This window comes from Canis aureus, chromosome 6 (genome assembly GCF_053574225.1).
Source record: "Canis aureus isolate CA01 chromosome 6, VMU_Caureus_v.1.0, whole genome shotgun sequence".
NCBI classification, from domain to species: domain Eukaryota; kingdom Metazoa; phylum Chordata; class Mammalia; order Carnivora; family Canidae; genus Canis; species Canis aureus.
In genome coordinates, this window is record NC_135616.1 from 37948264 (window position 1) to 37960503 (window position 12240).

General features: G+C 51.9%; 3 protein-coding genes across 18 annotated transcripts in view; 1 reads left to right on the top strand and 2 right to left on the bottom strand.

Annotated features, from left to right (window-relative positions):
* Positions 1-1803: 1803 nt before the first annotated feature.
* RAB13 (RAB13, member RAS oncogene family) lies at positions 1804-5649 on the bottom strand. Of its 6 annotated transcripts, XM_077900791.1 has the most exons (10): positions 5397-5476; positions 4042-4102; positions 3652-3878; positions 3491-3569; positions 3207-3267; positions 2895-2972; positions 2699-2788; positions 2554-2619; positions 2414-2467; positions 1804-2201 (listed from the first exon to the last, which is right to left on the bottom strand). In XM_077900791.1, exons 4-10 carry the CDS (start codon positions 3553-3555, stop codon positions 2124-2126), a joined length of 492 nt encoding a protein of 163 aa, XP_077756917.1. In that variant the 5' UTR covers positions 3556-3569; positions 3652-3878; positions 4042-4102; positions 5397-5476; the 3' UTR covers positions 1804-2123. The 6 variants fall into 6 exon arrangements, with proteins under 6 accessions (XP_077756917.1, XP_077756918.1, XP_077756913.1 ...); XM_077900792.1 differs by lacking the exon at positions 5397-5476 and having other exon boundaries at positions 3652-3826; XM_077900787.1 differs by lacking the exons at positions 3491-3569; positions 3652-3878 and having other exon boundaries at positions 2723-2788; positions 5397-5648.
* A 2113-nt stretch (positions 5650-7762) lies between these two features.
* Positions 7763-9092, top strand: RPS27 (ribosomal protein S27). Of its 2 annotated transcripts, none has more exons than XM_077900796.1 (4): positions 7763-7920; positions 8199-8307; positions 8475-8585; positions 9009-9092. In XM_077900796.1, the coding sequence occupies exons 1-4, from the start codon at positions 7915-7917 to the stop codon at positions 9035-9037; spliced, it is 255 nt and encodes an 84-aa protein (XP_077756922.1). In that variant the 5' UTR covers positions 7763-7914; the 3' UTR covers positions 9038-9092. The 2 variants fall into 2 exon arrangements, with proteins under 2 accessions (XP_077756922.1, XP_077756924.1); XM_077900798.1 differs by lacking the exon at positions 7763-7920 and adding an exon at positions 7969-7987.
* The window catches only part of NUP210L (nucleoporin 210 like), an 83551-nt gene continuing 79509 nt past the window's right edge, over positions 8199-12240 (bottom strand). For 5 of the 10 annotated variants that reach the window (XM_077900764.1, XM_077900758.1, XM_077900762.1 and 2 more), the window contains 3 exons: positions 10010-10114; positions 9657-9731; positions 8199-9571 (listed from right to left, as the gene is read on the bottom strand). In XM_077900764.1, the coding sequence (XP_077756890.1) occupies positions 9468-9571; positions 9657-9731; positions 10010-10114 (284 nt within the window). In that variant the 3' untranslated portion in view covers positions 8199-9467. Of the gene's footprint in view, positions 9572-9656; positions 9732-10009; positions 10115-12240 lie in introns of those variants that run through there. The other 5 variants (XM_077900760.1, XM_077900756.1, XM_077900761.1 and 2 more) reach the window with 2 other exon arrangements.

Consider the following 12240-nt stretch of genomic DNA (forward strand, 5'->3'; position numbering starts at 1 on the left):
AGTTGGGCCCTGGGCCTGCGCTGGTTTTGTGCTTCCTCCCGGGTCCTGGGCAGCCCTAAGGGCGCCAGCACTTTCTTCCAGGAATGAGAGTATAAGTAAGCCCTGTGATGTCCCACAAATTCTATCTTCCCTTCAGACATAGAGCTGGCTCCTCAGAAGCAGGAACAATCAGACTGTGGAAAGGTCATTAGATGGCAGTTGAGACTGATCTTTACTTTTCTTGTGACTATACCCTCATTCCGTTAAGTTACTGTTTCTGTGTATCAGTAGTTGTATGTTCCGGAAAGTAGGTGTGAGTGTTCTCCAGTAGCTTTTAGGCATACGGAAAGTCTTGCCGAAATCTTCTAGTATCTTATCAAACCTGACCACGTCTCTTGACAAGCTGGGGAGTTGTAAGCTCTCACTTCCAATAGCTGTACCAAGCCACTGAGTAGGTCTCTACACTGAAACTGGATCTTAAAACATCTGCCCTGGGGTGTGATGATGTCAGTTAGCGTTCTTTCTGGGATTCACAAAATAGCAAGTCTTTTCTCATAACCTTAAGCAAAGTACACCAGCTGGGCAGTTGACTACAGATCCTATGCATGATCTTTACCCCATAGAAGTTTGGTACTTAACACATTTATCCAATTATCCTGAAGTTCTCCCAGCATGGTCAGGCTTTTTCCCAGGGGTGTGTTTTACCAACAAACAGCAACACAAAGCTTTGCTGCTGACCCAGGGTTGTGCCATTCGCTTCCTCACAATAGGTGTGGGGATTTTTTTAATGCCTGAATTTCCTTTTTTTTTTTTAATTTAAGATTTTATTTATTCATGAGAGAGAGAGAGAGGCAGAGACACAGGCAGAGGGAGAAGCAGGCTCCTCGCAGGGAGCCCGATGTGGGACTTGATCCCGGGTCTCCAGGATCGTGCCCTGGGCCAAAGGCAGGTGCTAAACAGCTGCACCACCCAGGGATCCCGGTGCTGGTTCTTTTGCATGCCAATAGTTTTGCCTCTTTGTAATTCAGTACTTAGGAGCTGTTTTTGTTAAAATTTTATTGTCCTTCTTGTAAGTTCCACTCAAAGATTATATTAACTTGACTATGTTGTATGGCACATATCAGATGCTCAATAGATTGATGACTAGGGCGCCTGGGTGGCTCAGTCAGTGAAGTGTCTGTGTTCAGCTCAGGTCATGATCCCAGGGTCATCGCGCTCCCTGCGCAGCCAGAAGTCTGCTTCTCCTTCTGCCTCCCCCCACCTCCCGCTTGTGCTCCCTCTCCTTCTTTCAAATAAATAAATTAAATATTTAAAAAAAATTATGACTAAATAAACCTCTTCTGTGTCTGAAAGTGGAAAATAATGCTTACCAGCTACCTAAAAGGATTACTGGCGGAATCAGAGATGCTTGAAGAAATCACAGGTTAAACAGTACAAGGTCCTGTTATTTCCTTGAGTCTGCGTGTCACTCCCCTGGGAAGGCCCAAGAAAAGAGTCTTTCTGAAAAAAGAAAAGAGTCCTGGAAACCAGACAAGGCTCTGCCCATAGGACCCTCTAAACCCCATAATGGAAAGATGACCAGACCTTCAGGTTCAGAGAACCTCCTTGCTCTTTTCCTCATTGTGTAGGGACAGGTCCTGGTGTCACAGGAACCCAGCCCAACCACCTTAGAGGCGGGAATTAGGTCTGATGATAAATTTCGTTACCCAAACCAGGGACCTCTGTGTGGGTGGTGGCCTTTCATACCGAGCCAAAGCATGTAGAGTCCTAGGGTCAAATCTCTAGAGGGGTGCTGAGCCAACCTCATACAATCCTAAAGCCGGATTCAGTAACAACAAGTCAACTTTTTATTTACATTTGTGTCTGCCCTCAAGTCCCGGGAAAGGCTGACACCCAGGGCCAGTGGTTTCCTCCTCCCCTTCTTCCTACCCCCTCACCTCTTTCTGCTCGCTTGTTTCTCTCTCCTCCTTGCCTCTCCTTCCCCTGTCTTCTCTCCTCTCCCCTTCCTACTTTCTTTTACATTTGCTCCCTACTCTTCCACCATCTATCTCCTCTAGACCCCCTCCCCTCACCCCACCTGCTGTTTCTCCCCTGCCCACCCATAGCCCTGCCTCCCTGAGGTTCAGCCTCTGGGCCTAGTGTCCTCAGCCGAGGGAGCACTTGCTGGTGTTCTTCTTATCACAGGGTTTCAGGTCAGTGCCGGGGGCCTTGTGGCTGTTTCCCTAGAGATGGAAAGGCACCGGGATTAGAGTGACAATGGTGGGCTGGGGTCTGACACAACATTGTTTGAAGGGGACCTACCCTCATGGGCAGTGTTAGTGCTCCTCTTCCTGGGGTTTCATTTCTAGCATGTGTGTGTGTGCGCACATGCACACACACACACACACACACACACACACACACAGCTGGGCTCAGTCCCACAGAACCAACTCACCGATCTCCGGCCTCCTGACTTGAGCAGGATGTCCCGGGCCAGGGAACTGAAAGCCTGCCAGGGAAAGGAGTGAGTGGTGAGGACAGGCCTGCCGACCAACAATGTCCCGGGAGCAGGTGTGGGCACAGACTGTGGCTCACCTCATCCACATTCGTGCTGGATTTGGCACTTGTCTCAAAGAATCGGATTCCATGCTCCCGAGCCAGCTGTGGGGTGGAGGGAGAACAGAGGTGGGTCAAGGATAGCAGCCCTCTGGCATCCAGCTCCATCTGGCCTGGCCCTCACCTTGATGGCCTGCTCCTTCTGCACCTTTCTCTTGGCCTCCATGTCACACTTGTTCCCTAGAAGCAGGCGCTCCACCCCAGCTGAGGCATTCTGGATGCAAATGGTAGGAAGAGTACAATTGGGTCCTGCTTAGCTTCATGGCTTCCTCACCCTCCAGGTTCTACCCAGTCCTCTGGCTCTCTAGGGGGGTCCTCACCTCTTTGATGCTTTTCATCCAGTTCTGGATATTCTCAAAGGATTTCTCATCTGTGATGTCATATACGAGGATAATGCCCTGGGGAATGGCAAGAGTTCACCATGGAGCCTTGGGCCACATGCCCCCATTTCTGCTTCCTGCCTCTTTAAGTGACCCTGTAAGTTCTACCCATGAATCTACCCCTTGGTCCACATGGGGCCCTCCCCTGTCACCCAGAGCCCCCTCGCAGTTTCCCTGCCCAAGCTCAGCCCCTGGGGACTCAGAAATCTTCACTTTATGGCCTCATCCCTCGTCCAGACCCATAGCTCATACCATGGCTCCACGGTAATATGCAGTAGTTATTGTCTTGAATCGTTCCTGGCCAGCTGTGTCCCTGAAAAAGTGGCATGTTTCGTGGGGCAGGACAGAGGGAATGCTTCTCCCAGGAGTGAATCCCCCCTGCTAAGAACTTAGCTTTTATACCAGGGTGGGGCTGAACCAAACAGAATCAGAAAACAGTAAAGGGAGAAAAGGACAGAGGATGGCTGGGAGAGGACACAGGCTTAAGGTACAAGGTCTCATTGAACACTTTATGCCAAGCACCATCTTCACCCTACCCTTGGGAGAGATGTTTTCTGGCCCCTGTTTTACAAAGGAGAACAGAGATTTCGAGAGGCTCCATCACTGAAGGTCATCCTGCATCAGAAGGAGAATGCAAACCACAATCTGCTTCTATCTGTAGCGCCCTAAACCTTTGAGCCACCAGCCACTTCCACACCTTCAGGATGTCCAGGTCCTGTGGCAGGTCAGCCCTCTTTCCTCGGCTTTCTGGGCTCCCCAGACTTGAGAGAGAGTACAGACTTAACAAATTCTGCTGCTTGCCATGGATCGGCTTTCATGCCATCTCCATGTGACAGCTCTGCAGACACCTGCTGTCAAGTTCAGAGAAGGCTCTGGAGCCAGGAGAGGCAAGAGTTACCAAAGAGCTGAAAAGAGTTGAGCAAACTGGAAGAGAGATGGAAGGACGTCTGGGTGGGGGATAGGAAGTGGCCTGGGAGAAGTACCGGAAGGAGCAGGAGGGGAGAGGGAGAGATGGGCAGCCACAGGGAGGGGACTGGTGCTCAGAGGTGAATGAGGGAATATGCCTCGCAGCCCAGGGTTCACTCACCAGACCTGCAACTTGATCTTCTTCCCCTCTACATCCACAGTGCGGATCTTGAAGTCGATTCCTAGGAAGGGACACACACAGTGAGGCTGAGGCCATGTGGGTACATGGGGGGCACGAGGGGTCACCAGGGGAGACCAGGAATGGAGCGCCAGCAGTGCCAGGAATTCTGTAGGGGGTGCGCCTGGGAAGCAACCTTGTTGCAAGTGTAAGACTAGGAGAATTTTTCTCAACTCTGTATTTGTATAGTAAGCATATTGTTTTTCTGGGGATGTCATGGACCTGAGGGGGAGGTGACAGAAACTCTGCAGAGAAGTGTAAGGCTCCGCTTGGGTCCCCTCAGAGGCACCAGTTGACAGCTCTCCCAATTCAGGGTCTCCCTCAAAAGAGAGCTTTCTTATTCCTCTTTCCTTGGTCCCCAGAACCCAGTAGTCTGAGGCTCCAGCCATCCTCAGCCTCTGGAACCAAGAGATTTGGTCCCAAGACCAAGAGCCGGAAAAGGTTGATGCCATCTGTGTGTCCACTAGTGGGCCAGGCCCACTCCTCTTGCGACACAACTAGGAAAGACGGGCACTTTCCTTCCATTTCCTGACCAGAATGGTCTTGAAACTCCCCTGGCTTTTGTTTCCAGGCCAGAGGAGGTGGACTAAGAGGGGGAGGAGAAGCAGAGAAGCAGCGGTTCTTAGTGGCAATGTGGGCCCCTCCCCAGAGCCTGTGGGGAGCCCCAAGAGGACGCTGAGTCACCAGGCTGACTCAGAGCCCCCAAAAGTTCCCCCACTCCCACCTTCCTTGACTGGCTGACCGCACATTCACCATCCTGGTCCTCGGGCCCCCCTTTCAGCACAGCCAGCCACTCTGTTCCAACCTCCCCACCCCCAACCCCCATGAAGTGGTGGCAGGGAGACTGGGAAGTGCTGGGGATGGAACTCAGCAGGACAGGAAGAGGCTGGTGGGATTGGAGAGCAAGTTGGGGGGGCTGGGTACCAACCGGTCAGGGGTTCTAGGGAGGCGGTGGGGAGAGATGCGCGGCGGGAAGGACAGACGGATCCTGTGGATCTGGGGGATGCCAGAGAAGGACGGTACCAGGAAAATGAGGGGCGGGCACAGGGAGTTACTGGGGGCCTCAGAGAGCTTGGAGGTCGGGAACCATCCCGAGCCGTGTCCGGCATGGGGCTGACACGGGGGCTAAGACACTGGACTTTAGAAGCCTCCTTCTGGGGCACTGAAAAGTAGGGCCACTAGTAACCTGGGAGCCTGGGGCGCCAGGGCTAGTGAGCCCAGAGGGGTCACCGATGGTGGAGATGCAGGGGTGAAGGCCTGGGGGCGCCGGGGGTCGGGGGCTTGGCCAGCGGGCTCACCAATGGTGGAGATGTAGGTGTTGTTGAAGCTGTCCTCGGCGAAGCGAATGATGAGACAGGTCTTGCCCACGCCCGAGTCCCCGATGAGCAGCAACTTGAAGAGGTGGTCGTAGGCTTTGGCCATGGCGGACACTGGGGAGCCGGGGGCGGCGCCGGGGGGCGGGACCGCGGGACTGGCGGACGGAGTTGCCCGGAGCCCAGGCCAGGAAGGAGTTTCCCTCCCTCTCCACCCAGGCTCCGGGACGGAGGGGAGGCGGCCCCGCTGTGGGCCCCACCCCCGGCCTCCCGCCCCCGCCCCCGGCCGCCTGCCCCTGCCCCTGACGGCCGCGAAGGGGTAGCCGCTGCCCGCCGCCCTGGCCGCCTCAGGACCGCGGGCCGAGTCTGGGCTACGCGGGGGTCTGAGCTCGAGGACCCGAGGGTCACTCCGGGGTGGACGCCTTCGGGGCACCTCTGGGCTTCGGCCTTCCCGGCCCTCAGGTCCCGCCCCAGCTTCCCGGGATCGCTGCCGCGCGCCAGGAGCACCAGCTCAGGTTGGGACCGGGTGCCCCCTGCTGTACCGCGCGAGGAAGCTGCCGCCCCGCAGGGGGAGGGGGAGAGGCGGGACACACACAGCACACAATATACACACCGCACAACACATACAGCAAGCACTACACAACGTACCACGTACACACACACCACATACATATACCACGCACACATCCCCCACACCAAATAGACACACACCACGCACATACCACACATATACCATATCTCACACACACACACCCATATACCACACACAACGCAACCCCAGCACACCCCATACCACAGCCCCCCACACACACATCAGACATATACCACACATACAGATACACTTTCACAGAGACACATTCTGGGGCTTCATTAGCAACAGTATTCCTTCTGGGAACCTGTGTGTGCGTTTCTCAGACAAGCCAGTTACAGGAAGAGAGATATTGGTACTATAAATGTCTGGTTTCCTACGTTTTTTTTTTAAGATTTTATTTGACATCAGGGCAGAGGGAGAGGGAGAAGCAGGCTCCCCGCTGAGCAGGGATCCCGAAAAGGAGCTCGACCCCAGGACCCCAGGATCATGACCTGAGCCGAAAGGGAGATATTTAACCGACTGAGCCACTCAGGGACCCATGGTTTCATTCTTTGGATGACGTATGGATCTTTAACATAGCCCCGAGGCCGCCCTCTTGGGACCACATGAAAGGGCTGTGAAAAGGCAAGGAAAAAGCTTAAGTGGAAAACATGGCTATAAAGAAACAAGTTTATCTTTGCTTTTTGGGAAAAAAAAAAAAACTGTTCAAACTATTTGCTTTTCTAACAGTGGGTCAGAATTGTCCTCATGTAGAGCGTACTGGTACTACACTTCCCTCATCTGGTCACGTTCGCGCCGGCGCTTGCCCCTTCTCAGACACCACCACTGAACCCACTTTGTCCATTCTCTCACCTCCCACCATGTCTTCAAGCTGTATCACAAATCTTGAGTTTTCGCTATTTCTCCTCACTAGCCAAAGTGTCCTTTATTCTTCAACTTTCATCAATTCTGACAATAACCCAGCAATTCTTCTTCTTCTTTTTTTTTTTTCCATTTTGCTTGGAACTGGACTCCATCCCCAGAGTGTGGTGCGTGTGGTGCCCACCCCTCCAAACGGTACCGATGCTGGGGTACAATAGCTGTTCCTGAACCCGGCCCCGGACGCTCTGCCTTTCACTCGGAGCTCCGGCAACTATGCCTCCCCTCCGTCTGGTCCTGGGTTTTGTCCGTCAACCCACACAGTGCTTCTGTCCAGACTCCGGCCCCTCAGAGATCCCTCTTCCCAGTGCCGCTGTCACTCTGGAAGTTCGACTCTGGCCGCGGGGCGGGTGTTTGCACCCGACACTCCACGCCCCTGACCGGAGTTCACACGCCTCTGCTTGCATTCCCAGACGCCGTCGAGAAGTCTTCGGTCCTCTGGTGACAAAGGGACCTTCTAGACGCTGGGCCCGACTGTACAGGACGTGGCTCCGGTCCCGGTTTGCTTTCTCCTCGCCCTTTCCAAGTGTGTCGGTGCGGATGTGCAATGTCCGGCCGCCACAGCCGCCCAGGGCGAGCACTACGCCAGCGTCTGATGTCATCGTCACTTAGAGGAAAACCACTGGATAAAACAAAACAGCCGCTGACCTCGCAGCAAGCTGGGGAAGCGGGGAAATAGGCGGGCCTTCTTTTCCCGTGTTTACACTTCGGGGTGCTGACTGGGCAAAGTAAACCCACGGAAAAGCAGCAAAGGAAGCGGAGAGGTCCCAGGCAGGGCGGGGCGCGCCTGTTCGTCAGCGTACCCTACGGACGCGCTCCCACGGTCGCGGCGCAGCAGCCCGTCCAAAGGCGCTGGTTTCTGCCACAGGCGGCGCGCGGACTTCGGCATGGCGGCCGAACGCGCGCGCGCGTCACTTCCGGCGGACGGCGGATATAAGCGGCAGGATTTCCGCTTTCGCTCCTTTCCGGCGGTGACGACCTCCCCACGAGAACATGCCCGTGAGTTCCTCCGCCCGGGTGTCGGCGGAGCCCTCGCTTCCCACGCGCGCGCGTGCTCCTCCGCCGGGTGCGGGCCGTGGGGGCCGGCCGCGGACCGCGGGCGGCCGGGGGCGGGCGGCGGGCGGCCCGGGGCGGGGATAAGATGGCGGCCCCGCTGCGGACGCCGAGCGGTGCGGGCTGTTGCTGCCGCTGCTTTTGCTTCTTGCTCCTGTTCCTCCTCCTCCCCACTCTACTACCCCGGGCCGTTGCCGCTCTGACCACACCTTGTGCTCCCGTAGCTTGCGAAGGATCTCCTGCACCCGTCCCCGGAAGAGGAGAAGAGGAAGCACAAGAAGAAGCGCCTGGTGCAGAGCCCCAACTCCTACTTCATGGACGTTAAGTGCCCGGGTGAGGGGCGCCGCCAGGGGGGAACGACGCGGGAGGGGGGGGGAGGGGGAGGGGAGGGTCCCGGGGCGGGGGTGAGGAGAGCGGCGGGTTCCCAGCGGGCTCCAGCGAGGAGGGCCTGAAAAGGCCTGAAAGGTCCTCACTCCCCGCTTCCTGACGTCTCTTCCCAGGATGCTACAAAATCACCACCGTCTTCAGCCACGCACAGACGGTAGTTCTGTGTGTCGGCTGTTCTACTGTCCTCTGCCAGCCCACGGGAGGAAAAGCAAGGCTTACAGAAGGTGAGCTGCTGAGCGAACGTCGTCGTTGGGGCTTGAATCTTGGAGCGTGGGGCGGGGGGGGGGGGGGTCGTGTGTCCTCAGAACGCCTCGTGCAGGCTGTTGGATTGTAAAGTCCGCCGGCCACCCTCCCGCAAGAGGATTGCCAGAAACCACACATTCCTTAGATACAAAACAAACCTAAAGCTGTACCTGGGTAATGATGAAAGGGGCTTCATATGAGGGAGCGCGAGGGCTATAAACGGCTGAAGTGGTAGCTATAAGTTTTTTGTTGTTGTTGTTGTTTTGGTTTTTTTTGGTAGCTATAAGTTTTGAGGAAAGTAAAGATGTAGTTTTCCTGTGGATGGATTAGCAGCCACGCTCGTTTCTTGGGGGGTGGCAGGATAAGTAGGCTGCTATCAATCTCTGAACCGTTTTTTCTTCCAGGATGCTCCTTCAGGCGGAAGCAGCACTAAAAGCTCCCTGAATCAAGATGAGTGGGACACTATCCCAATAAACAGATTTTGGATACATCCTGTTTATTGTCTTTGTTTTACTGCTAGGAAGTTCCTACTCAAGTACTCAGGGGCACCCAGAAGAGTGGACTGCTAGTCATTTGGGGCAAGTAAGTGGCCAAGTACTTAAATCCATATGGAACATTGCTATCCAGCTAGGCTCACTGACTAAATCTTTGGAACTTGATAGAAACATAGGATGCTATATAAATGGGATATTTTCTTTAACTCTTACGTTTCCATTTTTTAACCGCTAGTTGGAAACAGTCTACCACACCACTTTAGTGCCGAACACCTTAGGATAAATCCTTTATTTACAGTTTTTGGAAACCTAGTTTGGGGGCTTATGGCTCCAGTTCTTTACAGCTGAAGGGATTTGTCCAAGTGGAGTTTAGTGCCTTACACTCCACAGCCAGTGTTGTAGCCGACTCTGAGCTGGTGGGGGTTGGGAACTCAGGAAAGGCGGAGGAGAACGTGTGGTGGGGGCATAAGAACCTAGGAGTAAAAATGAGAGACAGATGAAGTGTGAATGAAATGTGGGTATTTGAATTTTTCAAAGGTAAGGGTGGTGATTCTTTACCTGGTTGTGATGTTCCTAGAGTTGGCACATAAACAATGGGAACTGTCTGTATCTTGTTTAAGACGGCATTGTATGCTGGAAAAAACAAGGCAGACGTCCCCATTATCTCAAGGTTTAGCAGTGGATTCCAGTTCTAAGTGGGGTCTGTCACATGCAGTTTACTGCTCCTTGGTAAGTTGAGCGGGACCTGTCATCCACTTGGCGACTGGGGCTAGGTAGGCTGAATGAGTTCCAGCTGCTTATCACAAATGAGATGTGATAAACACCTGATTTTTATCCTCATTGTAGGTGAAATTAAAGGAAAGCAGTTTCTAAGTTAAAAGTCCAGGGTGTTGAACGTAAAGGCTCCTTACCTAGAAAGATGAAAGCTGTTGATGCCAGCATTGCAAAAAGGGTAAAGAGGATGGTCTGGTGAGAGCTCAGGAACTTCTGGAGGACACTTGAATCTTTACACTGATCTGTGCATTGGTCAGAACAAAAGGTGTAATAGTCACTTAAAGCATTTAGGGCAGGTGACCACATTTGAAAACCCATCATGGGTATCCAGCAGAAGCTCCAGCCCAGCCCTCTGGGAAATAGTTGGGATTCTAAAAGAGGCGAATTATGTACTTGGCTCCTCCACCTCTTTTTTGGCTTGTTCCTATCTCCTAGGTTATAAACTCCCAAACTTTGAGTCTTCTATTTCTTCTCCACTTACAAATGGATAAATACTCTGCTACTTAAATACCTGTTGCCTTTCCTGTGTACTTTAATTCCAAGTCACTTGGTTCTCTTCACCAGAATTGTAATTGTGGCAACTGAGCTTCCAGTTCTAATTCCTTCTACCCTGAAAATCTTTGGATCACCAATCACCAACCACCTCTTAAATCCAGGAGTCCTCCTGTCCTTTTTTACTTCAGATGTCCTTTCTTTTCTTTTTTTTTTTTTTTTTCCTTAAAGATTTTATTTATTCATGGCAGAGACACAGGCAGAGGGAGAAGCAGGCTCCATGCCGGGAGCCCAACATGGGACTCAATCCCAGGTCTCCAGGATCACACCCCAGGCTGCAGGTGGCACTAAACCGCTGCGCCACTGGGGCTGCCCCTAAAAAAAATATTCTATTCTAATCCTTGATCAGGTCCAACTGTTGAAAGCTTTTGGCTTTCCAATGTTCATAGCGTAAGAGTCCAAATAAAACTTATGGGACATTATCAGCCTTTCCAGTACCCCTTTGTTCTGGCTTCATTGAACTAATTACTATTTTGTTAATTAGGCCCTGTTTTATTTATTTTTTTATTATGTTTTTATTTTTTTAAAGTTTATTTATTTGTTCATGAGAGACAGAGATAGAGCCAGAGAGAGAAGCAGGCTCCTGCAGGGAGCCCGATGCGGGACTCGATCCCGGGACCACGACCTGAGCCAAAGGCAGACGCTCAACCACTGAGCCACCCAGGTGCCCTAGGCCCTGTTTTAAATTTGATTTCTGTACTAGGTATGTCTGGCATAAACCAGTGGGCACTCAATGTGCTTGTGTGAAGAACGTGAAGGCTGGTTTGGATCTTAGTGTCTGACTACTCCTAACCATCATGATTGTATTGTTCCCACTGGCCCTCTTAGGTCTGAGAAGTGCAAGGGTTCTTAACCATTTATTGTGCCATGAGCAACTTGGGCAGTATGGTAAAACCTATGGATCCTATCTCAAAATATAATTTTTAACACAAAAAATAAGGAAACCTATAACTTTTATGTAATGTTGAAGTGAATTTTGATATCTAATAATTGGAACATGAAAATATTTGAATTCTGTTGGTGACAGTCACATAATGCTGTTACTGTGGTCTGTTGCCTATATTCATAAAATTGGTGGAAATACAAGCTTTCAATTAGAGGTTAATTGAAAATGTGCAGTTTTTCCTCCCATTGAAGATCATGGGCACCTAAAATTCCATCCATGGACCCTAGCAAAAACCTGTTAAAACTCTAGATTTAAAAACTCCAGCAGAAAGAACATAGATTAGAGTTGAACACTGTTTATAGTGCTGGGACCTTGAGCACCTCAATTTCCTCAGTTCTTAAAGGGAAAAACATCTACTTTAGAGTTACCAGAGAACAAATGCACTTGTACTGGCCAGTATATAACAGGTTCTTGTAAAAACAAACCTTCCTCCTACTGGAGACAAATGAGGGCTCCATCTAGTTCACTCCCAGTTAATTCAAAGAACACTTTCTCTGGAGGGATGGACAAGTAGAGGTGGCAGTATAAAGAGGACCATTTTTTTTGGCTTTCCTAACACTTTCCCATGACTACACATGGCATAGTTTCTAAACTGAATAATGGCTAGAATCAGGGATTTTGGAAAGCAAAGTCTTAGTTCTAGGGCTATCACCATTTGCTGCTTGCTTGATATAAAAAGATCTGCCAGGGCAGCCCGGGTAGCTCAGCGGTTTAGCACCGTCTTCAGCCCAAGGCCTGATCCTGGAGACCTGGGATCGAGTCCCACGTCAGGCTCCCTGTGTGGAGCCTGCTTCTCCCTCTGCCTGTCTCTGTGTGTGTGTGTGTCTCATGAATAAAGTCTTAAAAAAAAATCTGCCAGATATTTTTGAA